Source organism: Pleuronectes platessa, chromosome 21 (assembly GCF_947347685.1).
Source record: "Pleuronectes platessa chromosome 21, fPlePla1.1, whole genome shotgun sequence".
Lineage (NCBI taxonomy): Eukaryota > Metazoa > Chordata > Actinopteri > Pleuronectiformes > Pleuronectidae > Pleuronectes > Pleuronectes platessa.
Window position 1 is genome coordinate 11,833,232 of NC_070646.1, and position 26,737 is coordinate 11,859,968.

Below are 26,737 nucleotides of genomic sequence, written 5' to 3' on the forward strand. Positions count from 1 at the left end.
AGGTCGCTCTTCTGAAGTATATTTGCTGTTACTGATGCATTACTCACTTCATCATATTTCATGTTTTCTCTCTGTGAAGCATAATTCTGTTGCAAAAGTTCTATATCAATTAGGTTTAATATTATTATTATTGTAATAGGTCTAGTAAGGCCCTACTAGCCGCAGCATTAAAATTTACTTTGCAAACACTACACTAATGTCCTCTGATGCTCTGGAGAGAATAAAGGACACAAAAGACTCTCAAATAATATCAGAATTGATTTGATGTGCAAAAGTTCACAGGAACTGGGATTGTTGAATAAAGATCTGCAGGGATCTGATAAGTAGATAAGAAAAACAAAACACCAACGAGCCAAAGCTATATTTTTTTAAATTTGTCATTTTATTGAAATATCACTGAGGCTATAGATCGAAATAATTAGGTTTTTTTTCAGGATAATTGTGTCCATGCTGTTGAACTGTATACTGGGAAATGTTGTTTGTTGAGCTCAAATGTTTAGATTACACAGACACAGGATGAGCACGCTAACACACATAGTGAAATAATCACACACACACACACACATGCACACTTGAATTAGTGTCACATCCGTCATTCATCTGTAAACACAGACTGATGTCAGAAATATAAATCAGAACAGGTCCTGCTCAGCCTGAACACAGGAACAGTTGGATCCAGCCCACAGTCATTCTGATGCACTGAGGCCACATGTTCTGCACGTGAGCACTTCCTGTCTGCGAGACTTCACATTTTTACTCTGCACTTTGGAGAGAAAGAATGATTTCATTGAGTGTAACAGCTGAGGGTGTGGCTGAATAATGTTTTTGTTTTACTTTGACCGTTCAGCACTAAAGAGAAACAAAATGATTCCAGACATTAATTCAGAAGGATTTCTTTCCTTTTCAGCAACATGTTTAAAAAATAAATGAATTTGCACTAGTTGCCCATAAGAATTAATATAAATGACAAATTTCTACTCATCATTTTTAAAGCAATAAATGGCCTCAGTCCTAAATATATCAAGGACCTATTAACTCTACTGTGGGTGACTGGGTCTTTCCTGTTTAAGGCCTGAGACTGTGGAATCATATATATCGACATCAGACAGGCAACCTCCTTAGTGTCTTTTAAATCTCTTCATAAAACATGTTTTTTCATTGTAAAGCTGATATAGACTAGATATACTGCTTTTATTGTGTGTAACTTCATTTGATTCTGTTTCATGAGCTGATTTTCTTTCTCTTGTTTTGATTTGTGTTCTCTTAATTGTTTATGTGTATTATTATTATGATTATTTTATTATAATTTATCAGTTCTTGCCCTAAAAGAGAGCATTTTTATGGTGTAAAATTGTCTTTTTCAACACTTAAAATATGTAGAAAGTAGATGCTTTTCAAAGCTCTTTAGAGAATTGCTATAGTTTTTTTTTTTTTATTCAAAAATGTCGAGCATTGTTTGTACTAAAAGGAGCAGACTAGGCACTGAAATAAAAATAAATCTTGATAAAAAATATGAAATTCATGTGGATGGCAAAAATACAAGCTCAAGAGTTCATAGAGCTCTGGGAGGGGGTGGGGGTCCTGAGACCTGCAGCTGGGACGAGGAGGGGAGAGGGGGGGCTGGAGGGGCAGCCGTCATTAGCCCTGTGTGTGAGTGTGTGTGTATGTGAGTGTGTGTGTGTGTCAGCTGAGCAGAGCAGCAGGAGAGAGGTGTTGCTGCATGGCTCAGGCCGGGACAGTCAGAGGAGCCAGAGCAGCCGAGTTCACACGTCCTCACAGTGGAGACATGTTTGATAACGCTCACTACCCCTTCAACTGCTTCAACTACGATGGGGACGGATACCCTTCATCCAGCACGGACGAGGACAAGAAGATGTGCAGACCTGCGTACAGGTACCAGGGATTTCACTTCTCCTTCTTTCTTCTGCAACGTTTGCTGAGCCTCTACTTTACCTTCACTTTACTTCACTTCACTTTACCCACTAGTGTAGATAAATATAATGTAATAGGCCATGTGTATCAGTAGTTTAATCATGAGTGTAACAGACTTTTCACCTCTTAGTTTGGTAAAAGAGAAGATTGAGATTTTTGTTGTCAGCTTATGTCAGTTTTACCAGATCACGTTTCCCCTTTTCCACCCACTACAATTCATCATATAATTTCAGTATTTTGTATTTTATTTCATAAAACAATAATCAAAGCTTTGACTTATTTTGGCAATTAACCCTCTTCAATAATGTTTACCATACAGTAAATCTTCAGTCATTTCCCTTTTTGTTTGTTTCTCATTTTATTGTTATTGTAGTCAAACTTTATTTTAATACATTTTTGTAACAATAAATACATTTGAACAGCAGCTTACTTTGATGTGACTATAGACACATCAATCAAGCTAAAGTTGAATTCAAAATCATTTTCAAAAAATGTCATCCTCATTCATTTTGCCCCAGTGTTTTGGGCTCTACATTAGAAAATATACTGATCCTTGTTTTGTCACTTACTAATTTTATACAAATTGCTACAGAACACAATTTGAGCTGATGACATTTTCAGAAATCATGCATTACTTCTACTTGCTGTTCTCAGAATGGATTTACACTCGCTCTCTGTTTGTGCCTGGTGTTGACACTAGATTCATACAGCATCACTTCTTTTAATCCTTCTAATGAAATTAACTTTGTTTAAATGAGTGTTATTTTATAACAGCTTGTTCATAGGGTCTGATATTCTGGAACGTATAATGACATCAAACATTTCTCTGTAAATCAGGGGTAAATCACTTGACTTAAAAATATTGAAATTGTCAAATTGTATGTATGTATATTTTGAAGCCTATATAATATCTATATATTAATGCAAACCATATGTAACATGTGTAACATAAAATATTTCTTTATAATAAATGTTGTCATCTTTAGAAAATTGAGAAATTTGTGAGAAATAAAAACTTTTTAACTTTTGAAAAATATTCATGATAAGAAACAAGTGTTCAGATGGTGGTGCTGATCTTCTTCATGTCTGTGTCACAGCTACATCGCTCTGATCGCCATGGCGATCCAGCAGAGCCCCGAGCAGCGTGTCACTCTGTCTGGAATCTACGAGTTCATCATGAAGAGGTTCCCGTACTATCGCTCCAACCAGAGAGCCTGGCAGAACTCCATCAGACACAACCTGTCTCTCAACAGCTGCTTCATCAAGGTAAGGACTGCTGGGGCACCCTGGGAAATCCGATCTGTTTAACATGATGTTCAAGTGTTTTGATGGCTAATGAAATACATTTTTTACCTTTTTATCTGTTCATCAGCAGTGATGTTATAAAATACTGTTATAGTGATTTTTATCCTTTATCCAGTAATAATAATGTTTTCTTCATTGATAAGTTTTGTTTTTTATTTCTCCAGGTTCCTCGGACAGAGGGCAATGAGAAGGGGAAGGGAAACTACTGGACTTTTGCCACTGGCTGTGAATCCATGCTCGACCTCTTTGAAAACGGAAACTTTCGGCGTCGCCGGCGCCGGAGGAACATGAAAATCGGTCTCCGTGATTCTGGAGAAACCCCGTTCCACCCTCTGGAGAGCCACAACAATCGGCACGTAGCCGCAGCCCGGCACCCAGAATCTGACTCCACCCTCTGCCCTTTGAACCCTGACAGGCCGAGGCCGGGTCCACAGCAGAACCCCCTCGTGCCAAACCCCCCCCAGCAGGGAAAACCCGAGTCGGAGATCAAGTTTAGCATTGACTACATCCTGTCTACTCCAGATCCCCCCCTACCTGGGTTCAGATCCTCCCACGGCCCCATGCACATAGGGCCCACAGGGCCGCCATTACATGTTCTGGACTCCCAGCAAATGAACCTGCACTTCTGGACTCTGTGAGAACATGAGAGGAAAGACACAAAGAGACTGAACTGACGACTTGTCCAAAACTGGGAGGTTTGAGGACGTCCACAGACAAGAGAGATTCCACCAGAGGAATTTGACAGACTTTAAAATATACATGAGGAACAAATGAAGAGGTACAGTACGGTGGGATCAAGTCATCATGTGTTCATGTTGTTATTAAACTGTTAGTGCAGTGTGCAGTGCTGACGTAGACTGTAGGTTTACGGTAATCTAAATATATTTATATATGTATATATATGTAAATACACAGGAGCTGTGAGGATGATGTGTTTAAAATATTTGTGAAGCTAACTCCACATGTTGGATTTATTGATTTATCTTCAGGTCACGTGAAGTTCTTCATAAACAAAGAGTTTATGTTCATGTTTGTGTCGTCACATCATTTTCCCCTTTTCATTTGGTCTTTAGAATTTAAACTATTTTGATAATAATAATTTTTTAGGGGGAAAAATTGAAAAAAATCTGCTTTGTTGCTGAATTTATTTGTATAGCGCCTAATCATAAAATATGACATGTTTAAGTCAACATCTTAAAAGTAGAGCCCAACAGTCTCCTTAGAGTCAAATTTCACATACTCATAGATTTTGGAGATCTATGAAAAAGTAATAAAAAAGAAATTGATAAATACAAGAAACTTATCTTACAATTTTTAAAGACAATTATAAAAGATTCATTCTCTAATCTGAATCCAAACCAAAATATTTTCCCTGACCCAAACATCATCTCTTTCAACAAGTGTTGTGGAAGTAGTTCTTTCATCATCCTGCTCACAAACAAACAAAACAAACAACAAACAAACTGTCTGAAGACGTGTCCTCCTTGGCCGAGGTAAATATAGACCTTCAGAACCAAATCTATTTTCACACAACAATATATAAACATATTACACATCCCATAGGTCAGAGCCATCATTGACGGTGTTACCTGTGTTTTCTACCGCGAGTATTTTCTGTTAAAAAAGGCCTACTCCAACTGAATTCAATTATTCCAGTCCCCCCCCCCCCCCCCCCACCACATTTTTGCAAATTCTCTTCATTGACCTTTCAAATTCCTGATTGACTGACACTTAAATTCTAATCCCGTCAGGCCTCATTACAACGAACTGTACTCACACACTCAGAGTGAAGCCGAACCAAACTGAGGCCTGTAACATTTCCTGCTGCCTGTAAGGGGGGGGGGGGGGGGGATCAATCATGGCGTGCGCCTGAGCGGCTGAAGGGACATTTTTCAATTTAACCTTTATATTATGTCTTGACTACATCGGCGGAGTTTCAACACACTTAACATGAGTGGCATTTAATATAGCACAACACTCGCAAGGTGAGGCCGAAATGTGACCTTATTTAAATACAGAGGCCCCCGCCAAGCAGCCGCCCCTCCCCCCCCCCAACAAACACACACACAAAACCCCCTAGACGCAATTATAATTAAACACACCTTACGCCTCCTTTGCAAATGCCCCTCATCGATCTGTGGGTTTTTTAACATTCATATGTGAACTGCCCCCCAGCAGACGTCTGTGGCAGCACAAGCGTTTATGGATCAGTAAGTTTCCATTAACAAAGTTGTTGATGTTGAATAACCGGGGCCGCCGCCGCCGCCGCCATGATGCCGTGGATATATTTGGGTAAATTAACTTAGCATAAAGTGCTCTGAGGCTGCGGGGTCTGTTGAGGCAGCTAAGGAGAAAGCAAGGCAGCAAGTGAGGCCCTCCGAAAAAGTCAATGCACATGTCACCCTGTCGGAGAATGTGTGAAAGTGTAGCTACTGGCGCAGTTTACCAATGAACGTGACTCCATTAAATTACCATATCCTCATCCGGTTATAGGTTCATTCCAGCTAATCCCCCTGCCATCTTCTCCCACTTGTTTATAATTACGCACACAATATCGTTTTCCCATTTATCGGAGTGTGGAGTCGTGTTTTTGTTTGAGACTTCATTACGCTCGGCGGGTGAAATGAGCAGCTCAGGGCGAGGGAACAGCGGAAGTGCAGGTGGAGGAAATTGGGAAAGCGTTGATCTGCAACGTTAATATGAAATAAATCATAAACACAAACAGGTGATTTAATCTTCGCTGCTCGTGTTTGGGCGGTTGAGGCTGAGGCGAGGATTGTGGGATGAAGATAAATATTAGCGTGTTGTTGTTTTTTGGTTCTAATGAGAATGTATCTGTGTAATTCGACCAGATAATGAAGATCAGTGAAATAGCCCCGGGCCTCTGACGTACATGCATCTCTGCCCTTTGCCATTTCTGTGGCGCGAGCTGCAGGTGAAGCCTGAGCGCACTTTAACACTGGAATATGCTTTTGTTTTTTTTAAATGGCTTCCAGTGCATATATATATGTGTGTGTGTGTGTGTGTGTGTGTGTGTGTCAGTAATGAGAAAATCAACACAGCATGTCAATCAATGCAAGTTGGATGTTGACTGTTGGAGGGACGTCCCTCGCAGGAACACAGAGGCAGCGGAGGTGACGAGGAGAGAGAGAGAAAAGGGGGAAATGGGCGGTTTAATAAAAGGGGAAAGGGGGTTTGACATTCAAAAGGAAAATAAACCACAGAGATCTGCCAGAGAGATGTTTAAATTTGTCACATCTCATTTCGTAAACATGCCACCTTCAGTGAAGTTTCAGAAAAGAGGTCGAGCCGGGATTTGACCCTTTACTCATATTGTTGAATGCCCCCTGCACCGGAAAGCTACAGAGAACTTTCGCAAAGGCACAAATATATATTTACATATCACAGGAATAGTACACAATGCATTGTAATCTATAACCTCATTATTACTATAGGGTTAGATCGACACCTTTCTGGTGAGTCCCAGCATCATATACTTATATACTGACCTCATAAATATTGAAAACTGGTCTGTATTTGTTTAAAAAATGTACTTTCCATAAACAGCCGAGTACTGTAGTTTTTTAGATACACAGATGTACATGGTGTATAATACTCCCAGTTGTGGATTATAACACATTTTATTTGAATACATATTTGATGTAATACAATTTCAGTGTCAGGACAATGGTCTAGTTTTATATTGAGCTTTCTCTAGTCTTGACTCAAATTCATCCATTAACACACACATCAGTTCATCTATGGATCGAACCGCCCACCCTCTGGTTAGTGGACGACCCGCTCTACCTCCTGAGCCACAGCCGTATGTGGTCTCCACAGAGAATGAACTACAGTGACTGTGTTCAGACTAATAAAGGAATTTTGTCACTACGTGTAATAGATATTTAATAATAGTGGCATTTTATGACACATAATAAACCTTATAATATAAAAAAAGATGTTCTGTTTAATATGTCACAGAAAAACAAGTCGAAGCAGATTCAAATACACAGGTGAGACTTCGTTTTTAATATTGAATCACTTCACTTTGTGTCAGTAATGAAGCTGAACATCATCCATCATGGTACAGGCCTGTTTTCAAATCCAGATGTTCTTCCTGATTCAGCTTCAGAGCTCAACATCACCCGGCATCACAACAACCACACACACAAACACAGTTAGTGTGAATCAAACTTGTCGATGCTGTTGATGGTGGAGTTGTGTTGAGGCCAAGGTCTGTGTTGCAGAGCAGCTCCATTGCACTGACTCAGCTTGAAATGCAATGCAACTACAATGCACCACAGCCCAGAGCAGCATGTCCACGCACGCTGGATACATTTCGTCCAGGAGGGTTGTTGTGTTTCCTACAATATATCTGTGGTTCAAGTTGCTTTTTCCACACACGCTGACCTCTGACACGTGTCGTCAGGCTCTGTAATCCAGCCAGCAGGGGGCGCTAACTGACTGCTTGTGGACAGGGGGACAAACACACTCACAAAGACACACACCGGGGTGGTGGATAAAGCCTGAGAAAATGTGGATCCTCCATATTTCTTCTCTCTGATTATGATCCGACCCTGATCCAACATCTCCTCTGTAACAGATGTTATAATAAGAGAGAGTTAAAGTGATGCTCATCAGAATTTAAGTCTCATTTGTATTTGAAGAGAAAAAGAGTCATGGAAATCCTTTTGATCTTGTTTAACTTTATCATCAGCATCATTGTCTAAATATATAACAGTAGTTGTTGTTGCACATTGTTACACAAACACTCACAAGCAGCAGATGGTGCTTCTGCCACAGGCAAAACAAATAGAGTTTTTTCTGATTTGGCACCATATTTGTATATTTTCCTCTAACAATGCAGCATACACCATATTAACAAAGACCACGTTTCTATCCAGCCACAACTTTTTAGTTTGTATCTCAAATCTCCTCAGTGATCGAACTGAAAACATAAAAGCATTTCATTTACCTCTCATAGAGAAATCCACCAGCTCTTTTGTGCAAATAACTGAGCTACAGACTCATGCTGCATCAAAACAGGGATCCTGCGTACTGGCGTGTTCCAGTCTACTGTCCGACAGACACACCCCTCTTTCTTTTTTGACCGGGAAAACGCTCCAGTGACTGGGGCAGAATGTGAGGGGCCATGTTGTGGGATGAGGCGATTCCTGACGACCAATGGGGAAGCCACTGGTGTGGGGCCCACAGGCCTCAAGAGAGAGGTGGTAGCAGGGGGGCTACAGTAAATGAAAGGGGTTTACTATAGGACAGCCTCGGCTATTACCATCTGAAGGGGGATCCAGTAAGAGGGGTGGTATGACTGGAGCGGTGGCCGGGCATCGTGGCAGAGGGAACAGCAGACACTTGAAAACAAGACGAGAAAATGAAGACAGAACACGAGGCTGCGGATCACACACTGCTAATGTTTTATTAGAGTTCATGCATAAGTCCAACAACACAAAGAGAAATGACAGATGAGGCAACGGAGGAAAGTTGCAGTCACACAGCACAGCCGTTCCTTTTCAAGCATCTTGTTATATTATCCAGTGACAAACAAAGAAACACACTGTTCCTCTGTAATTCAGGGCCCAGATGACGCTCAGGCAAAAGCTACCGCTACGCTGAGATTCAGTTACAACTCACAGACCGAGCTCAAATTGAAATCAGCTCAGGGAGCTATTTGAACAGGACAGTGACGACGTATATTTGAGATAAAAACGTTTCTGCTGACACCCACATGTTTAACACTAAAACAAGAAAACACAAGGGAAGTTTCCCTTTGAAAATGTGCAGCGTTGATGCTTCGTCGAAAGTGTCGTGAGTAGGTGGAGCACGTCGGCTTTGTCGTGTGCTAGTCGTCGATTTAAAAAACATGTATCCTTCATGAGATAAAATGAGAAGAACCGGTGTGATGCTCTCGCGGCGTTTACTGCGTGGGCACAATCAACAAACCCACAAAACCAATGAACATGACAAAGATACATTAGCCAGCAGCAATGTATAAAACGGAAAACAGGACGTATTAAACCAAGAGAAAAAACACTAAAAGATCATTATGACGATTTCAGATCATTCCCAGTTTTCTTTTGTCGACAATGAATCGATTTTTAAATACTGATCTGAAAAATAAGCAGTGCTGGACATATTTCTACACCTCCGCTGATGTATTTCTCTGGTGAAGCGTGTGCTGATTCACAGAGCAGGTTGAAAGGTAACGCGGGCGTCAGAGTGCATGCTTGTTTTCAGCTCGTTACGATTGTGTAACATGATGCATTAACTATCGTCAAAAGGAGTAAAATGTCTCGTTTGTGGGCGCTGCGTCTGTGGTGAGCTCATTTCTGAAAGCAAATGTCATGTTGAAAGGTCAGGCCTTCTGAGATGCTGGCAAGAGGAAACAACGGAGAAATTCACAAAGAAAAATATATGTGCAAACAGCTTTTGTAGTGTGACACTGAATTCTCATGACATCCCTTACACGTATAAATCTGTGGATTCTGGGTAAAAGTGCCCGGACACGCTTGTTATCCAGAAATTTCCTTCCACATCCACAAGTTTGGTCCCTTACATACAGCATCTTCCCCTCAGGTACCAGCAACTCAAACTGGGAACCTGTTTTAAAGCATTCAACGGCACAAAAATATCTTTTTATCCATCTTCAGCGTACGGATGTTTACATCCACAGGAACCGTCCAGCAGACGTGAACAACAGCAGCTTCACACGCGTAAAATCTCAGCAAAATAATCTCAATAAATCTGTTTCCGACAACGAGTAGTCGGACTTTCGGGTTAAATTTGTAAAAGGAGAAATCTACAACAAGCTTTGAAAGGAAAACAACATATTTGTCAGTTTGTTGCGCAATTTTACTGATCACAAAACTAAAATCCCTTCTTCATCTTTCTGATTTAGAGTTTTTAAATTATACTATTCCCTTTTTTTGTGCCCAGTGAGGCACATCCCTATTGCCAGAGCAGCTGCGAACATAAACCCTTCAAAAATCTACATTAAATCCACGTCTCTTTCATACATATTGTAGCTTAAATATACAAACAACTAATAAACTTGACATTTGTCATTTACAGATTTACAATCCAACTTAGACGGACTTGCAAAGGTACTGATACAAACACCAAAACAATATCGCTATATGGAGGCTCGGTGCTTCCGCCTTTAAAGAGCAATGCTGCGAAAACAACCGTAATGCTTCTGTTTGGGGGGGGGGGGGGGGGGGGGGGGGTTCTTTTAATCCGTAAAAACTAAAATGATCAAGGTTGGTTGGTCTTAATTCATGCTGTGAAGGCTTGGAAAGGAAATGGGTCTCCTACTTATGGCCATGACTCTTTTTTTTTTTTTTTTTTTAGAAAACTCTTCATGTCATCATCCGGATTAGCCGCGACACGAAGCTCTGCAGTCCACAGCAGGCGGAGGGAGACTCTTCACACATAAAGATGCAGGAATAAGCAGGCGGCATCATTGCCTCTGACATCATGGGGGGGGCGGGATCCGAGAGCAAGAACAATTCCTTTTTTTTTGTACAAGGACAGCACGGATCTGTGTAGTGTAACCGAAGTGTGTATCAGGTGGATGTGTTTTAACGTCAGGTCGGTCTGTCCTCGGGTGATGCTGCTCAGCTGGTCGGGCTTGGGGGGAGGGGGGGCAGTCGAGGGTCAGAGGTTGAAGGTCTACATGGCAAACAAAGCGTCCTCTGGCCGGTCTGCCTTCTTGCGGCTGGGGGTTCCCTGCCCGGCGCCCGGGTCACCACTGGGGGGCGACGGCAGGTTGGGCGTCGCCTCTGCAGCTTTGGCTCTTTCCTCGAGGAACTTGTCGAACTCTTGAGGAGAGAATATGAACAAAAGGAATAAAACAAGAGGAAGTAAGTTAGTGAGTGGAAAAGAAAAGGAAACTGAGAAAATGAGATATGTGTTGACTGACCTTCACTTGTCACGCCTTCCTCGCCTTCCTCACCATCATCTCCTATCTGTTGGGGGGGAGACATAGTTACACTCTGAAAAAAATATTTCACAGCAAAGCACCAAAAACCAAGAGGAACTCTCATCCTGTGCATTTGACTCAAAACCACAAAATTCAACAAACACACACACACACACACACACACACACACACACACACACACACACACACACACACACACACACACACACACACACACACACACACACACACACACACACACACACACACACACACACACACACACACACACACAGTTCAGGATATAGTTTTAATCGTGACACTCACCAGTTTTCATTACAATACAAGGAGCCACTTACCTGCCATACCACTTTGTATTGATGCCCAATTAAATAACCAAAATTAACACCCTAACGAATTAACCAGTTCTCTCCCGAACAAATAAGTTGCATTTCACCATTTAGTAATGCAACACGGTAAAATGAGCATGAAGTCATGTGATCACTTATTGTGAACCAGGGGCAGTTAATCACACAATACAAATCTGCCTGTGGGATGAGCTCAGTTGATGTTTTGGTTAAGATTCCGTTAAGTTTAGGCAACCTAATTTGGTTAGATTTAGGATAAAGCTAATAAACTAAACATCTGTAACATAGAAGGAACTTTATCATTTATTGTCCGAGATGAAAGCAGACGATAGTAAGACAACCTGATTATACAGGTTCCTCTTTAAAAAAAAATTATCTTGGAAAAGTAACGTTTTTTGGGGTAATTCAATTCAAAAAGCAAAAAACTTTCATATATTCAAGATTCATTAAACATAAAGTGAAAATGTTCATCTTGTCTTGTTTTAATTTAGGTTCTTATGGCTTCATATTTCCCAAGATTAATCAAAAACAGGACATAGACAGAAATGTCCAACTACTGGCAAGTATGTTAAGTTAGACACTCAACACTTGTTGGAGGTCGGAGCTCCTCTAGCACAAATTACTCTCCTCATTCCAAGTGAGATGCATTGATGTTGTCTCTGGGTCAGGATTGGTTTAATCATAGTTATGCATCAGTTGTAGTCAATCCCCTGGAGACGTCTGTGCTTGGTGGCTCTTGATGCACTTACTCCAGCTTCCGTCCACTCTACGTGACGCTCCCCAAAGTTCTTGACACTGACAATCTTCTAAAGGCTGCGGTCATCTCTGTTCCTTGTGCAGCTGTTCCTGACAAATGTTTCCCCTCCAGTCAACAGTCCCTGAATATGCTTGGATACAGCACTCTGCAAACAGCCAGCTCTTTCAGCAATGACCTTCTATACTGAACTAGAATGAGAGATATGAGGTATTTATAGGTGTTAATAGTAATTTCCTCAAACTCTAAATTAAATATTCTGAATATTTTGAGATGTGTTTTGTTTGAGCTATATAAAATAAAATACTTTACATGTAATGAGTCTTGGATATTAGATTTCCAGTACCTTAAATACCTGAGGAAAATTATTGACATTTTACACAATATACCTTTAGATGCAACTGCAAACACTTTTCTGTTCTAAGACCTTATGCTCATTTCACAACGTTTATACATGACAAGATTAGTTTGCCCCCACAACAAACTGTTAGTAACTTAAAGTGGACTAGGATGTTAAATGAATGTAATTAAAACAACTTAAAAAAAAAGGAGAAGTGGATGCAACAGCATAAAAAAGGAAAGAGAGAAAACTGCAGGCAGAAATAAAATAAAAAAATCAGGATGGGCTCACCACGTCTGTACACAGCCACTCCTCTATGTCATCCATGACAGAGGACTGGCCGCCGACAACCTACACAGCAGCGAGGCCGCGACAAGTGAGAACAGAAAAAACAAAAAACCCACCCCAAACAAAACAGAACAAATGACTTAAATGAAGCGATAACTCAAATACAACTTAAGGAAGTAAAGTATTTTCTGAGGAAACAAAACAACAAGAAAAACGGGTAATCAATATTTGTGAAGGGTGTGGCACATCACACACACATATGAGCAGGTTTGAGAAAAGAAAACAACCCAGTAAAAAGAAGTGTCCTGTTGGCTATTGGAGCACACACACATAGTCTGATGTGTTTCCTTCCATACTTGATTGCTCAGAATCACTATGTGTGAAAACAGCTTCATGACAAGCTCACAAACAACTGACAAGACAAAATGTGGCACGCCTGTTAGCAATGCAGCTTAAACTACGTATAAAGATGGATGACACATTTCAAATGCTTTCGACCAATCGGGAGTTAGTCTCATCTGTTTATCACGACGCTTCACCAGTGTGAAGTGCCTGTTTGTTTCGGCTAATTTTCTTTCTGGCTCTGTCGGGTTCGGACAGCAAACTACAGACAGTTCTACAACTTGGGATGTTTGGCAGCATCCTGCTTCTAGAGGCAGCAGTTAAAGCACGTGAGAAGACATCTGTATCTTGATGTCATAGCGCGTCAGGCCGTCATACACACCACACATTCACAAACATACTTCAGATGGTGGCTGAGTGGTTATACAAATACAGTGTCTGTTTAAGACCAGACTGGACTTATAGGACGGTGTCAAAGAGACTCACCCCGACTGCAGTCGGCTGTAGGACGTCCAGAGTGGGAGGAAGGCTGCCAGGGGCGTGGCTGTCTTCTGCTGTGGTACTGAAACGAGACAGACAATGGAATTTGTAGTAGTGTTTGGAGCTTGCTTTGCTACTTTAAACAATCAATTGCTTCATTGATCAAAAGAAAACTGATCTGAAACTGTTGAAGCCATTGTTAAGCAAAGAGTTTCTGATTCCAGCTTCTTCTCCAGTGTGAGAAAGTAGTTGAAACTGAGGTACATAGTATTCTACTGTACATCAAACGATTACCCGAGGTAAAAATCTGAAGGTTGAATATTTTTTTATTATTATTCTAAGCTTCCAAACTAATAGCAGGGTTTCAGAGGCCGAAACTTAATTTAAACATTGCATCTCAAGCAGAACAAACTGTACATTTTGCTGCCTACAATTGATGGATAGCAGAATCAACCATAAATCTCTGGTGCGTGCTTACATCTTGCGTGGTTCCGACGTGGCTCCAGTCCTGGTTTGAGCGAACACATCAAAGTCGTCCTGAGCAGGAGGAGGCTTACAGCTGGTCAGAGAGCTCAGGGTACTGCTCACACTGTCTGCACCCATATCTTGAGGGGAGAGAACACACTGGATTGTCATATAACCCCTGCAGCGTGAAACACAAAGTACAAATTCTACGCTTTGTATCAAAACAAAAGTCAGTGGGACAGTTAGCGAGGCTCTGTCCAAAGATAAAAAAACACGCCTACCAACTAGTCCTAATTACCAGGCTGTATCTTGTGTGTTTAATCTACACACAAACTGAGAAGCATAATCACAAGTTGTGGTTTTATGGAGGCTTAAGAGCAGGGACCTGTCTGGAGTTTTGAACTTTGGTAACTCTTCTCTCTGCTCCAGTCATTTACTAAACCCTCATTTGCAGTGGTAAAAAAAAAAACCACTAACTCCCACTAACATCTGGCTTTGAACTGCAATAGGAATGGACACAATCTGCATTCACCCCCAGGTCAAATGAATCCGAAGACAAATAAATGCATTTTTTTAATCAGCCCTGATTGGCAGTGATGGAAACACAACACCAGTATGAATGCGCCTTTTCCTGATCCTATGCTATATTTTGGCCATCTAGATGCTCTGCTGCAATTTTGCTGTCCTGGCATGAAGTTATAATGTTCATTGAACTTTTGGGGTTGGCGTGTAAATAGCAGTGAATGTTTGTGTACTCATAGCTTTTTTTCATAATCATCTTGTGCAAAATGCAACACAGTCAAACATGACTGGGGATAACTTGCCATCTGGCTAATTTCATAAAGCCGCTCATCTTGGTGTGATTCAACCAAACACAACCCCCATTACCTACTACTGTTATTAAAAGCTATAAAACCGCCCACTCGAGATCATCACAATATGCTGAAGGAGAAGGGGAGCATCATATCTGGAGTCTCAAACTGAACATCTAATGGCTGAGGTAGGATGTGCATACCGAGACCAGCCAGGCGGGAGGCCAAGGTGGCTGGCGAGGAGGGCCTTACTGCAGGGGCAGTGATGGTGGCAGGCAGGCTGGTGGGGGCTGCGCTGGGTATGTTGCTGACCACCGCCGGGGAGCCTGGGCCGAGGTCAATCAGGTTGTCCTCGGTGGCCTCACTGAGGACCTGGTGAAGGAGGAGTGATGAGACACACTTATGGCTCTTGTGTCATGTAGAAGCAGAGAGAAGGATTTAGTTTTAACGAAAAGGCAGGATTAGACAGTACATTGTGGTCTAAATGAAACAAAGGATGGCACAGTGCATAAGAAGTACACACTTGGAAAACGTGTTGGTTGGCTACAGGAGAGCATGAAAATGTCTGTGATTGAAGGCAACAAGAAATTAAATTACTTTCTGAAAAACTGTTTCTTAAGGGGATTCAGGATACTGTTTTACATTGAGGGCATGTTTGGTATTTGCTTAGAAGAAATTCTCCTTTATTTCTGATTTGTTGTCAGTTATTACAGATGCACCGGAGCAACTGGTCATCTATTAAAAAACAAATATCCCCTTAAGAAGGTAGAAATCCAGCAGGGAGGGAGGGGGAGGACTAAGTCTTTGGGTTCTGGAGGTTCTGCTCTACCAAGATCTCTCTGCAAATCTCAAACCCAGATCATTTCAGATAATGCAAACACGACATGACAGTGACACCGTCAGTCTACCTCCAGGTTCATCATATCATTGGCTATAGGGGCTGCAGAGTCAAAACATGCCATATGGGGTGAAAGACACTACGCTGGGCCCATATTATTTAAGCTATGTTTCAACGGTAGCTGTTGGGTGACACTGGTCATTTAGGGACAATATTTTCATACTTGCCTGTCTCAGCTAGCCACAGACACAGAAGAACAGAAAAGGACAGAAAGGAAGAGACAGTGAATACCATTGACATGTGCAGGGACACAATGTAATGGCATAACGATGGGAGATATACTGCGCCAGATTAATGGGAAACCCAAGAGCCTCCACGAGCACAGTCTTGCTTCATGCTTTTCATTTTATTTCTGGCAGACCCGTTGAGAACTGGCATCAACATCCATCCTGAGTGATCTTATCACAGGTGGTCAGCTCTAAGTTCAGGTCTGAACGCATCCAAATGTACCATCTATGTGTCCTGAGATCCGATCACTTACACCACATTCGGAGGTGGTCTGGGTAGCGTGTGGCCACATCATTTCCGCTGTGTGACTGCAAATGCATCCTTAGCCACATAAGATTGACACGCCTACTCAGCTGACATCCCAATCCGACCCATGACAGTTTCACAATGAATGATCTGAGTGTTTTTAAGCTTATCGGTCTCCAAACACACAGAGGTAAACTGATTTAAAACAACCAAATTTGGTCTTCGTGAATTTAAAAAATGTACACGATTATTTGATTGCAGAGCTGGGGGCAGGGTTGTGAGATCCAATCACAAGTTGTCAAAGGAGGCACATTTAGGACACATTTTAAAACCCGGTTTTAAACAGACAGACTTGGCCCAGACCACTTGTGATCTCTCAGGACAGATGTTAATACCAAGTCTAAACAGGGCCTGACTGACAAAATTTGAATCAGTGTTATCAAGTATTAAAGCGGTAATCAGGTAAAACAACATGAAATTGAGGGATGAAGCAAAGAAAGAAGCTGCTGTTAGCAGCTGCAAGCATATGACTCATGGAAGCAAGAAGTAAAACCTAGCTGCTGATGAAAGTCGTTCTCAATCTAGATTTAGATTTTGTCTGGTTTGTCGACGGATCAGTTTGAAACCTCAGAAGACAAAAATGGATGCCCATAAAGCTTCACTAAACAGATAGGGGCAACTGTTTCAAACGTTATGAATAATTCTCAGCTTCAAACAGTGCATTCACGTGTAAAGCCTTCTTTATTTTTGGAGAATAGCACCCAGCCATCTCCAAAGCTGTGACTAGACCGGATGCCTAAGTGCTTTGAATCAGTGAATGTTTCCCCCTGCTGGACACTACTCCAATACAACACGCCTGATTTGAATGTTTTACATAAAGTATCATTAATGTCGCAATGGAAAACATTTTGGAAGGTGGCACATTCAAAATATAATAATAAAAGCAAATGTATGTATGCCTTTGCTTGGGTTTCCATTTAGTTAGGTATGGACATTGTGTACATTTCTGATGGTTACCCACAGACATTGTAAAGCCCGACCAATAATGTAACCTGCATGGACATACTACCAACAGTGAAAGGTGTGGGCATGAAAGAATGAAGAAAAGAAAAGAACATACAGAACATACAGACAGGTAATCCAGGAGTTTGAAGAGTAAAACAAACACTGGGCGTTTGCCCACTCACCCCGTTGTTGACACTCTGAGCAGAAGACCTCCCAGACCTAAACCTCTCATACCTGAGGCAAAGACAAGGCGACATGAAAGAGATGAATTAGAAATTCTTCAGTTTATCTAACCAAATAAGAGCAGCCATGCAGGGCTGTCAGGAAACAGAAGAGTTTGGCTGTGTGTAATTTTGTCCTCCTGCCCCTGCCGTTGTATATGTGCATCATCAGTTTTTCCGAACCTTTCGTAGCGTAAGAAAATGTTGTTGAGGTCGTCGTTGACGTGCAGCAGCTCCTCAGTCACAGATTCGTTGGAAACACAGGCGATGAGCTCCATTATTCTGTGCTGCATGGCTCTGCAAGTCCTGTTCAGCTCCTAAGAACAGACACACACACAGACGCATGATGGTCTCAGGTTATGGTGCTCTTACAGTTTGTACTAGTCTGTACAAACAAAAAACACCCAGCTCTTATGTGGTCATTTACACACTTCAGGATATAGACACAAACCGACACACATAAGTGGTTCCTTGCCTGTAGTAACTCATAGTCTGAAGCATCCTCCTGTCCTGGGACCATCTCGGTCAACATCTCTGACATCACCTTAGTGTTTCCACGAACGATGTCCAACTCGCTGCGCAGCTGGCAAATCTGGAGGACACACAGACACATTATCCATCTGTCTGACCAGTGGGTGGAAGACTAAATTAGGCTGATTTTAACCCACTAAAATATATAATTGCATTGGGGAGGAAGCTAAATTAGAGTAGTTGAAATAAGCAGCTAAAAAGTAGAGGATGTATGGTTCAAATAGCTAAATTTAATAGAACACTTAAAATAATAAGCTCAAGTAACAGATAAATAATTGAGAAATTCTAGTAGTACATATACAAATGTGACCAAATATTGACAATTTTGTCTCGACAGCTCTGGGGGGAAAAAGTTAAACAAAAAGGCAGCAGATACAAACCACCGGCTTAAGACATCTTCTTAACAGGCATGTGTGCAGCAGTTGACTTAAACTCTGGTTTAATCATCTAGCTTGGTTTGTTTCGCCCTTGTTACTTGCATGAAACCAAAGAAGAAATCTGAATACGTAAGCGACGGTGCTTTTGTAAGGAACCTGCAGTTGTGGTGTCATTCTCTTTCACGGAATAACTCTGCACCTGGTCAGATGTAGGATTGATGGATCCAGAGGGGAGAATGTTGGGGACCTGAGGCTCAATGTAGGCTGGCGGGACAGCTTGCGGTGTGGGCTGAGCGGGGGCGCTGTACTTCTGTAAGGTGGAGTCCCCCTCTGGAGCAGTTGCAGACTAGAAACAACAGAAAGAGAGTTAATATAAATAACAGAGTGTGAGAGGTTAATTAGAAGGACTATCTTACGATACTTAGACTTTGCATATGAGCTGAGGTAAGCTGCTTATAATGAAATGCCTCCTACCGGCAGAGGTGTGTGTATAGGCGACAGAGTCTCCAGCTCTGACATGGGGAACTCGATGCCTTTCCTTTTTAGCTCCTCATAGACCTGAACCACCCCTGTGAGGTCCGGACTGCTCCTGAATGCATCCGCCCATGCCTGGAGAAGGCAAAGAAAAGAGTTAAAAGAAAAGAGATGGAAAAATATAGCTAACAAGCAAAGGGATGTCAGAATAGTAAATCAGGCCTATTCTCTGATCATTTTTGTTCGCCTGCCTTGAATGCAGTCAGTCAGCCAACCACAAAGCACTTGGCATCTCTCTCAGCAGTGAAGAGGCTAATGCTACCCTGGAACACAATAATAGCTCAAGCACAAGCCACACTTCTAAAAAACTTAGTTCAAATGGACTTTGAGGGAGTTCTTTTTCTACTCGGCTACTTTAAACTGCACAGCCCATTTGATCTAAATAAAAATCTCTACAGATGCTTCCTTCTTTTGATTGAAAGCAAAATAAAAAAGGTGCGAAAGTAATACTCTAACTGTGGCTTGAGACTTTGGTTGGAATTTTTTAACTGTGAACCTTTGCTCATTTTTATAAACACATTAACACGGGAGAGATGAGACAGTGAGGGAGCTGCACAACACAACCACAGTCGTATAACTGGATGATACACATCTTGCTAGGGGATGCTTCAACTCTGCATGTGTGTCTGTGGTGTGTGTGTGCATATGTGTGTTGCTCGAAAAATGTTCCCACACAATTGTCCCAGATGACCCTTGTGACATAAACTTCTAATGATGAGACAAACAACAACTACAGACTCTCTCCCCTCTCCCAGAGGTACCGTTAGCTCCCCTGCTGGATCAAGGCTGCAGCTGTAGACACAAGGTTCCCATGGTGGAAATATGAGCAGTCCATATGAGCCTAGCAAGGTAACATGAGCTGTGGCAGGTAACTGGAGGCTGCTCCTGGCTGAAGCCCTGGAGACATTGGACTTTACCTGAGGCTCATCCTGAGGATGACAAACAACCTACGGAACTTCTTCACAGGTAACTTAGTAATAAACACCAATGCTAATAAAACATGTCAGTTTTCACTCACTGACTCAAGTTTCCCCCACAGCAATTAAAAAAGAAAAATAGACTAGATATCCGTGAGATGAATAATCGACTGAGATCAATGACATGCACAGGTTGTGCAGGCATGACTCAATACTGCTTGTTATCTTACCTGAATCAGGGCGAGTACTTTATCTTGAACGATTGTCGGTGGGTTGTTTTTAGGAGAGATGATTTTAACAAGCACACCATCCACAAAGTCCCTGCTGGTGACTAGAGCATGAAAACGATGGCCGCAGTTCTTCACACACGTCTCCAGCACCTGGTGGATGCAGAGAACAGACTGATTTAAGAGCAGGCTAATGTCAGGCAAATCGTGGGCCATACACCATAAGAAACATGCAAAGAGTTTGACAACCCCGACCGAGTGGAGAGGATACAGTGGATTGCAAAACCTCTGAATGCAAATTGTGAGATAAAATCAAACAACCCTGAGTGATTTGCACTACACAATATCACAGTGTGTGAGAGGGATAACAAACTGTGACACACAATGCCTGATTGTAACAATCGGAGAATTAGACTAAATTAATAATATTTTTAATACTTTTTAATAAGTAAATAGGTGTACGAGTCTTCCTCTTGCCACTTTACACTCACCGTTAAAGTCAACATCACTTCTCTATAGTTCCTGTTGCCATTCAGCCTCTTCTTCACTGCTCTAATGGCATCTTTTGGCCTGTACACACAAACACAGACACACACATCCAAATGTAAAGACACACATTAAACACACAAGTATAGCATAGCATATTATGCAGAGCTTTTTAATGAACCGATGAGACATATGAAGCAGAGCTAAATAAACGACTTAGGCGATAATGGCCGAAGACTTCCTGAATGGCAGTCTAATCACCACGTTGAGGTACAAGTCAATGATTCTTCTCTTTTCCACTGTGACCACTCTTCTGCCCGACAGAAATGATTAACATTTTTATTATTTTACTGCTCCTAACAGATGACATCAGGGCCCGAGTAAATGGGCGTATGACAGCCCTTGCATTCCTCTGTGACAATAAAGAAGTAGAGTCAGGGATCTTTTTATAGACTACTGGTGCTGGGGTGCAGTACAGTGCAGCAGTCTAGACCCACCAAAGCCTGTTTACAAGCTGCTAATCAAACAAGAGCTGGACTTCACACAGCAGCTCGAAACACACAGTACAAGATTAATGGGGCAGGGAGATAAGCAGGGAGCTCTTGTATTCATCCACCTCACACAGCCAGAGCCAGAGCAGGGAAACTGGAGTGACACTGACATGTGGAGGATGCAGCAGCAATGCATTGTGTGATCAGCCCAGGAACCAGGAATAGAACCTGTTCACGAGTTAATCAATAACACGTAGGGATCAGGTATCCTCTGGTTTCCTCTTGTTACTCACCCATCCTCTGTTTCATTGATGATGTCGCATATTTCCATGTTGAGGGTCCAGTCTTCATTTTGCAAGGAGCCATCAGTGGCTCTCTCTGCAACCCACACAGACACACACACAAACATGACAGAGGTTGAGAAGACAACCTGTGAAGACGTTTCAGCGAAAACAAAGCAGCCCAATTACATGACGATGACCGGTGGCTAGCAAGCTGTTAGCTAACTTAGTAATTGGCTAACCTTTAACATGTAGCAGGTCACTGAGTTGACTGGTGTTTTTAGCGATACACTAAGAAGTGACGGTGTCAGAAAATGGAGCATCAGAGTGACAGCGGCTAAATGACAGCAGGTAACGACGTAACTACTGGTTAGCTTAGGCGGCTAACGTTGGCTCTCCAGCTGTATACAACTCATTCGGGGACATTAGCATGCTCAAGCTAGCATTGACCGTAAGCGGTTATTTAGCCCCAAAAACAGTCGCGTTTCTGGGACACACGCACGTCGAGCAGCACGCACAGTCGTCCCTTAAATGTGTAGGTACATTACCGATGCAGTGCCCCACCGGGGTACTGTAAGGGTTTCCCAGAAGGAACTCCATCTTGCTCGACAACAAACAAGTCAGTCCATGGGCTGATGGTGAGGAGAGCGATACATGAGGAAAAGACTGGAAAACCCCGCCCACCGAGCAGCCGGATTGGCCGTGAAATCCTGACCTTTGGCGTGATTGGACAGTTGGAGCATCTATCACGGGAGCAGGGCGATTGTAAATAAAAGGCACCAAAGGTTGCGTCCATAAAAGTGAAGCGGTTATTATATGGCTCAAGAGCTTATTCTGATATGATATAATGCGGACATAGAACTTGCACATTTAGTTTTGTATTGTGATGAGACATCTGTTACAATGGTTAGTCTTTTCTCAATTTTAATACCCATTAAACTCTAGGAACATATATTGCTTCAAAGTGGTGGAAAGGAATCGGCCAAACATGAGTAAGACAATTTCGTTCTTTTATACACTTGGATTTATTTGAACTGTAAAAGAAACAGAGCTTTGCACTTAAAAGTTACTACAGGATGAGGATGGAGTCCAATTTTTTCCAGCACTGTGCAGATGACAGCGGTGACCAGGATTTTCCTATACAGCTTTTAGTGTCTCATCATGTTACCGCACTGAAAAGGCCTAAATACATACAAAATAAACGATGCCAATATTACGTATTTTGTTTTCAGATAAGCACTGAAGTCAGAATATTTCCCCCAAATTTTCATGAGGGTCTGCATGTGAGAACACAAATGTCCAGACATTGCTCCAGAACTTCTCCTGCCTGGACCCTAATGAAAAGGACACCAATTATGATGTCAACTTGGAAAGACAAGATTCAAAGGCTTTTCCCGACGCCAGTGTTGATGTGCTATGAATCAAAACGTGAATCCTGGAGTGAAATGTATACGTAATGTCCTCCTGCATGTTCTACCCATACATCTTCTCTCACCTACATCTCAATTTTGTTCCTTTTGTGAATGCATCTGACCCAGACAATCTCCTACTTGAGTTCATGTCTTTACAAATAGTAGTTTGAATGCAGTATGTTTAACCTATTGCAAAAGGATTTCACTTCATCTACACACCGCACAGTTCGACTAGACATCCTCTTATGCACCTCCCAGCATTAAAATGTAGCAAAGAGAAAATAAAGCAGCAGTGGAATTAACATTCCACCACCAAACAGACAACAGCAGTAGTTACCAGTGGCCAAAATGTCACGGATGACTGAGAACCGCCTGGAAACTCTGAGAGGGTGTCACTCTTGGCAGCTGCCACAAATAAACATGGCAAAAAAGACAGCCAGTATGAGGTGCTGGAGTGAGATGACTCTGTTACAGATCACAGACAGAATGGCTGTCACTGCTAAACAGAACAAAGAGGATGTGTGGTGTCTGTCTGCCTGGATGTAGAATCATGAAACACGGATAAACTTTTGAACTCTGGTGTATCTCGGATTGAGGGCAGATTTGCTGTGTGCCCATAGAGTTTTTGTATTTGAGCTTATCCTTCTCAATCCTGCATGAGTTTCCTCTTGACAGTTGAACTCTCAGATGAGAGGTGAACAAAAAGAACTCCTGCAGCGGTCCGGGCCCTCAGCTCATATGTGTCGTAGTCATGCGCCCACTCTACGTTTCCCCAACTCTGAATCTGTGGGGGAGAAAGAAAAAGGAGGATAAATATAAATCTAGAATGGAATAAACTTTAATCCCAAATACTCTTTTTTAGATCAATACCTTTTTTCCCCAAGAAACTAACCAAAATGTGAAAAGAATGCACTATCTTGCAATGTTATGGAAAGTGGTAAAAAGTGTCTGTGTCCACTGCACCAAAATATACCAACTTCTTCCCTGGCCCCTGCGTCATTCCTCTACTGAGTTTGGAGGAAATTTGTTAAAAAAATATTTGCGGAACAAATCCTCCCTCGGTGAATATGTACCCTCTATGGGGAAGGAACAACCAATGACTGTCAGCAAAAGGGTCTGTCTTATACTTTCTCAGCTGTAACCCTGAAGCTGCTACATGCAATACAAGATCACAAAATCATGACCACTAGCAAGGTCAGCCTCTACACTGCAATGTACGTCTAATGCTACAGGTCCTGATTTCATGAGAATCACTATGAGAACACAAGAGGGTGCTGTTTCTCTCATGGCCATATGCAGAATACATTTTTCTGGCAGTGACAGATCTAGGACACAATGACACTTGATAAAATAGCCCAAAAGCGAGTTTCTATTTGTGAAAATAGGAAATATAAAATAATTTAAAATAAAAGGTTGTCGGAAAAGATCTGGTAGGAAAAACCCACCTGGTATTCCTCCTCCAGTCTGGAGAGCAGCACCGCCTGCTCCACACTCAGATGTGTGTCAATCATTGCCAACGACAGCACAACAGACTTCAGCTGTGTGATCACAAACTCAAGTCCTGCACAGGAAAAAAAATATTACTGCACAGCTCGGCCCTGCTGCTATTACAACCCATTAAAGTACTATAAAAACTATCAATAACTATCACAAAAATCCCTCTCCTGTCCATTTTTATATTTGATATATTATATAAATATTTCACCTGTCAGAGACCAAAAGTTGTACGATTTCAGGTGTTGCCGGAACGTGTCTTTGGTCTGCTCTGGGATCTCAGGACCCAAAATATTGGACGAGGAGCCGATAGTGACGTTGTATCTGCAAGACAGTTGTGGGAAAATATACAATTAGGAACGAGCTGGAAGAGTACTTTGATTTAACATGTGCTTTAGGGGGAAGATTTATTGTCAGTGTTCTTACAATGATAAAAACGAATGCTGCCATTACCTGTTTTCAATCCAATGCAGCACCGGGTCCCACTCATTCCTCTGAAGCTCAACCAAAGCATGAGGCTCATCTACTCTGTAACTACACAACAGCACATATGCAACATTAACATTTGAAGCCACATCTAACACAATTAACTCACTGATAACAAATATGTCAATGTATTTCACAAGCGAAGTTACACTACGTTTTTACTTGGTTATATTGAGCTATTATTAGGAATTTGTTGTTAGGATTTGCTTTGATTGTACATGAATACAAGGAGGAGCTAATATATAATTTGTAACAATAAAGCTATGGCTTAAATACAGTTGTTATAAATAATAGTTATAATCATTATTATCATTATAAAGAAAAACAAAAAAAATCTAACTGAATAAGTGGCTGAGTAGTTTACCAGACAGTGTCAGTCTCCAGAAACTTCAGAGCAGCACTGATCATCTGGTCCTTATTTCGCTCGGTGGGATTGTCCAGAGCTGTGTTGCACAGCGTAGTCTGCAGGAAGAGTAAAATGTTTACCTCTACTAGTGGCGTGAAAAAATAAAAACATCGCAAGAGCCTCACAGTATTTTTTTTTTACTGGCAATATCAATGGAGGATCTGGGTGTCGGGATCTTACAGTAAAATGTTTCTGTCTCACACATAACAACTGAAGGCATCTTATATATTTTTTGAAAAACAAAATCCTCAAAACCTTCCTATAGATCCCTTTCACCTAACTCTTACCCCCTGAACCCTTAAAACCCATTTCAATCCCCCGGGTCAAAGGTCGTACCAGGTGCATAGAGTAGAACTTGAGCGTGTCCCTTTGAGCATCCCACTCGGTTGCCACGGCAATGGCCAGGGCTTCATTGGGCACTGTGAACAACTTCCCTCCGGGAGTTTTCAGTTTCCTTCTGTCCAGGTTGATCTCAAATACACCACCTGCGTGACACAAGCACGGGGAAGGAACTTCAGTGGGCCTTCTGTCATTGTAGCCTTTCCTTTGTCATGACTTTGAAAATACAACTGACACACGCATATACACAACTTCTGAAGATCTGACACTTACCTTCACCTTGGGATATGCTGACATCTTGGTAGAATTTCCTCCTCTCTGGTTACATCAGAGGAGAGATCATCAGTCAACAGAGTTAAGCTGCGAACCAACAGGCGTCTCAGTCTGCTGTGTGTTCCTCTTACCTGATGCTGCTGTGGAGTACAGAGGGGCCTGACTTCCTTGGCACACTTTGCCGAGAGGCTTTCTAACGTGGCTCTGGAGTCTGACCAGGCTCCTCAACATGGTGGCAGCTCGGTGAAGGTGTGAGGATCCAATAGAAGAAACCAGCGGAGAAGGGGGCAAACAAGCTAGGCTACCTCAGTGCTCCTGCAGTTTGTTAGTTATCCGCAAGTAACATTGTTAGACTACAGTTGTTTTACGTGTTAGCATTAGCTCTTGTTTTTCCTGTACTTGCAAACGCTGCTAAGCCGCTATTTCGCTACCACATATTGCTTCCTCAGCTTTCACAGACCAGCTCCTACGTTCAAAACCATGCGTCTGACCTTCTGAGCTAGCTTGACAGATGGAGTGAAACTCTGTTAATAGTCGGGAAATGTAGTTTTTAGCTGCATCTAAGCGGTATCACACGTCGAGCAAAAAAACTACACTCGCGCACTCCCATGGAGCCTTCCGCAAATCTAACCAATGATCGTGGAGAATCTTTGCGTAGTGAATTCAATTGGCCAATGAGAGGGGCGGATGCTGCTTCTACGTCGGCGCGTCGAGGTCCCCTCACTTTTTTTGGGAGCTTGGTGCCTGGCGAACTAAACTCCGGAGGAATAAGTCGGGGTCTGAGTGTTGGTGGGCTTCACCGCTCCTCCTCCCCGCCGACAGAGCCCCTCGCCCGGACGGCCAGTGACCGCGGTCGGCGCCCC

General features: G+C 42.1%; 3 protein-coding genes across 5 annotated transcripts; 1 reads left to right on the forward strand and 2 right to left on the reverse strand.

Annotated features, from left to right (window-relative positions):
• Nucleotides 1–1,698: 1,698 nt before the first annotated feature.
• foxl3 (forkhead box L3) lies at nt 1,699–4,359 on the forward strand. The gene is made up of 3 exons (XM_053414068.1): nt 1,699–1,893; nt 3,030–3,198; nt 3,402–4,359. Exons 1-3 carry the CDS (start codon nt 1,721–1,723, stop codon nt 3,873–3,875), a joined length of 816 nt encoding a protein of 271 aa, XP_053270043.1. The 5' UTR covers nt 1,699–1,720; the 3' UTR covers nt 3,876–4,359.
• A 6,110-nt stretch (nt 4,360–10,469) lies between these two features.
• On the reverse strand, nt 10,470–22,137 carry tom1l2 (target of myb1 like 2 membrane trafficking protein). 3 transcript variants are annotated; one of them, XM_053413341.1, is made up of 15 exons: nt 22,013–22,137; nt 21,477–21,561; nt 20,698–20,776; nt 20,210–20,359; nt 19,003–19,137; nt 18,728–18,874; nt 18,096–18,212; nt 17,804–17,937; nt 17,582–17,633; nt 15,226–15,394; nt 14,224–14,350; nt 13,752–13,827; nt 12,927–12,986; nt 11,174–11,219; nt 10,470–11,072 (listed from the first exon to the last, which is right to left on the reverse strand). In XM_053413341.1, the coding sequence occupies exons 1-15, from the start codon at nt 22,062–22,064 to the stop codon at nt 10,924–10,926; spliced, it is 1,578 nt and encodes a 525-aa protein (XP_053269316.1). In that variant the 5' UTR covers nt 22,065–22,137; the 3' UTR covers nt 10,470–10,923. The 3 variants fall into 3 exon arrangements, with proteins under 3 accessions (XP_053269316.1, XP_053269315.1, XP_053269317.1); XM_053413340.1 differs by having other exon boundaries at nt 15,226–15,430; XM_053413342.1 differs by lacking the exon at nt 12,927–12,986 and having other exon boundaries at nt 15,226–15,430.
• Nucleotides 22,138–22,465: 328 nt separating this feature from the next.
• Nucleotides 22,466–26,412, reverse strand: atpaf2 (ATP synthase mitochondrial F1 complex assembly factor 2). Its single transcript, XM_053413343.1, has 8 exons — nt 26,006–26,412; nt 25,875–25,919; nt 25,599–25,747; nt 25,221–25,318; nt 24,824–24,904; nt 24,582–24,694; nt 24,322–24,437; nt 22,466–23,660 (listed from the first exon to the last, which is right to left on the reverse strand). The coding sequence occupies exons 1-8, from the start codon at nt 26,103–26,105 to the stop codon at nt 23,523–23,525; spliced, it is 840 nt and encodes a 279-aa protein (XP_053269318.1). The 5' UTR covers nt 26,106–26,412; the 3' UTR covers nt 22,466–23,522.
• Nucleotides 26,413–26,737: the final 325 nt, after the last annotated feature.

What these genes read in the sequence shown, in the direction of transcription:
- foxl3 (XM_053414068.1), top strand. Translation starts at nt 1,721, where the DNA reads ATGGCTCAGGCCGGGACAGTCAGAGGAGCCAGAGCAGCCGAGTTCACA. An exon ending in ATGTGCAGACCTGCGTACAG is followed by an intron (nt 1,894 to 3,029) that starts GTACCAGGGATT and finishes TCTGTGTCACAG; the next exon opens with CTACATCGCTCTGATCGCCA. An exon ending in TCAACAGCTGCTTCATCAAG is followed by an intron (nt 3,199 to 3,401) that starts GTAAGGACTGCT and finishes TTATTTCTCCAG; the next exon opens with GTTCCTCGGACAGAGGGCAA.
- tom1l2 (XM_053413340.1), bottom strand. Translation starts at nt 22,064, where the DNA reads ATGGAGTTCCTTCTGGGAAACCCTTACAGTACCCCGGTGGGGCACTGC. An exon ending in CCCGGTGGGGCACTGCATCG is followed by an intron (nt 21,562 to 22,012) that starts GTAATGTACCTA and finishes TGTGGGTTGCAG; the next exon opens with AGAGAGCCACTGATGGCTCC. An exon ending in AAGTACTCGCCCTGATTCAG is followed by an intron (nt 19,138 to 20,209) that starts GTAAGATAACAA and finishes TGCCTTCTCCAG; the next exon opens with GCATGGGCGGATGCATTCAG.
- atpaf2 (XM_053413343.1), bottom strand. Translation starts at nt 26,105, where the DNA reads ATGTTGAGGAGCCTGGTCAGACTCCAGAGCCACGTTAGAAAGCCTCTC. An exon ending in CAGCATATCCCAAGGTGAAG is followed by an intron (nt 25,748 to 25,874) that starts GTAAGTGTCAGA and finishes TGTGTCACGCAG; the next exon opens with GTGGTGTATTTGAGATCAAC. An exon ending in CTGCATTGGATTGAAAACAG is followed by an intron (nt 24,695 to 24,823) that starts GTAATGGCAGCA and finishes ACTGTCTTGCAG; the next exon opens with ATACAACGTCACTATCGGCT.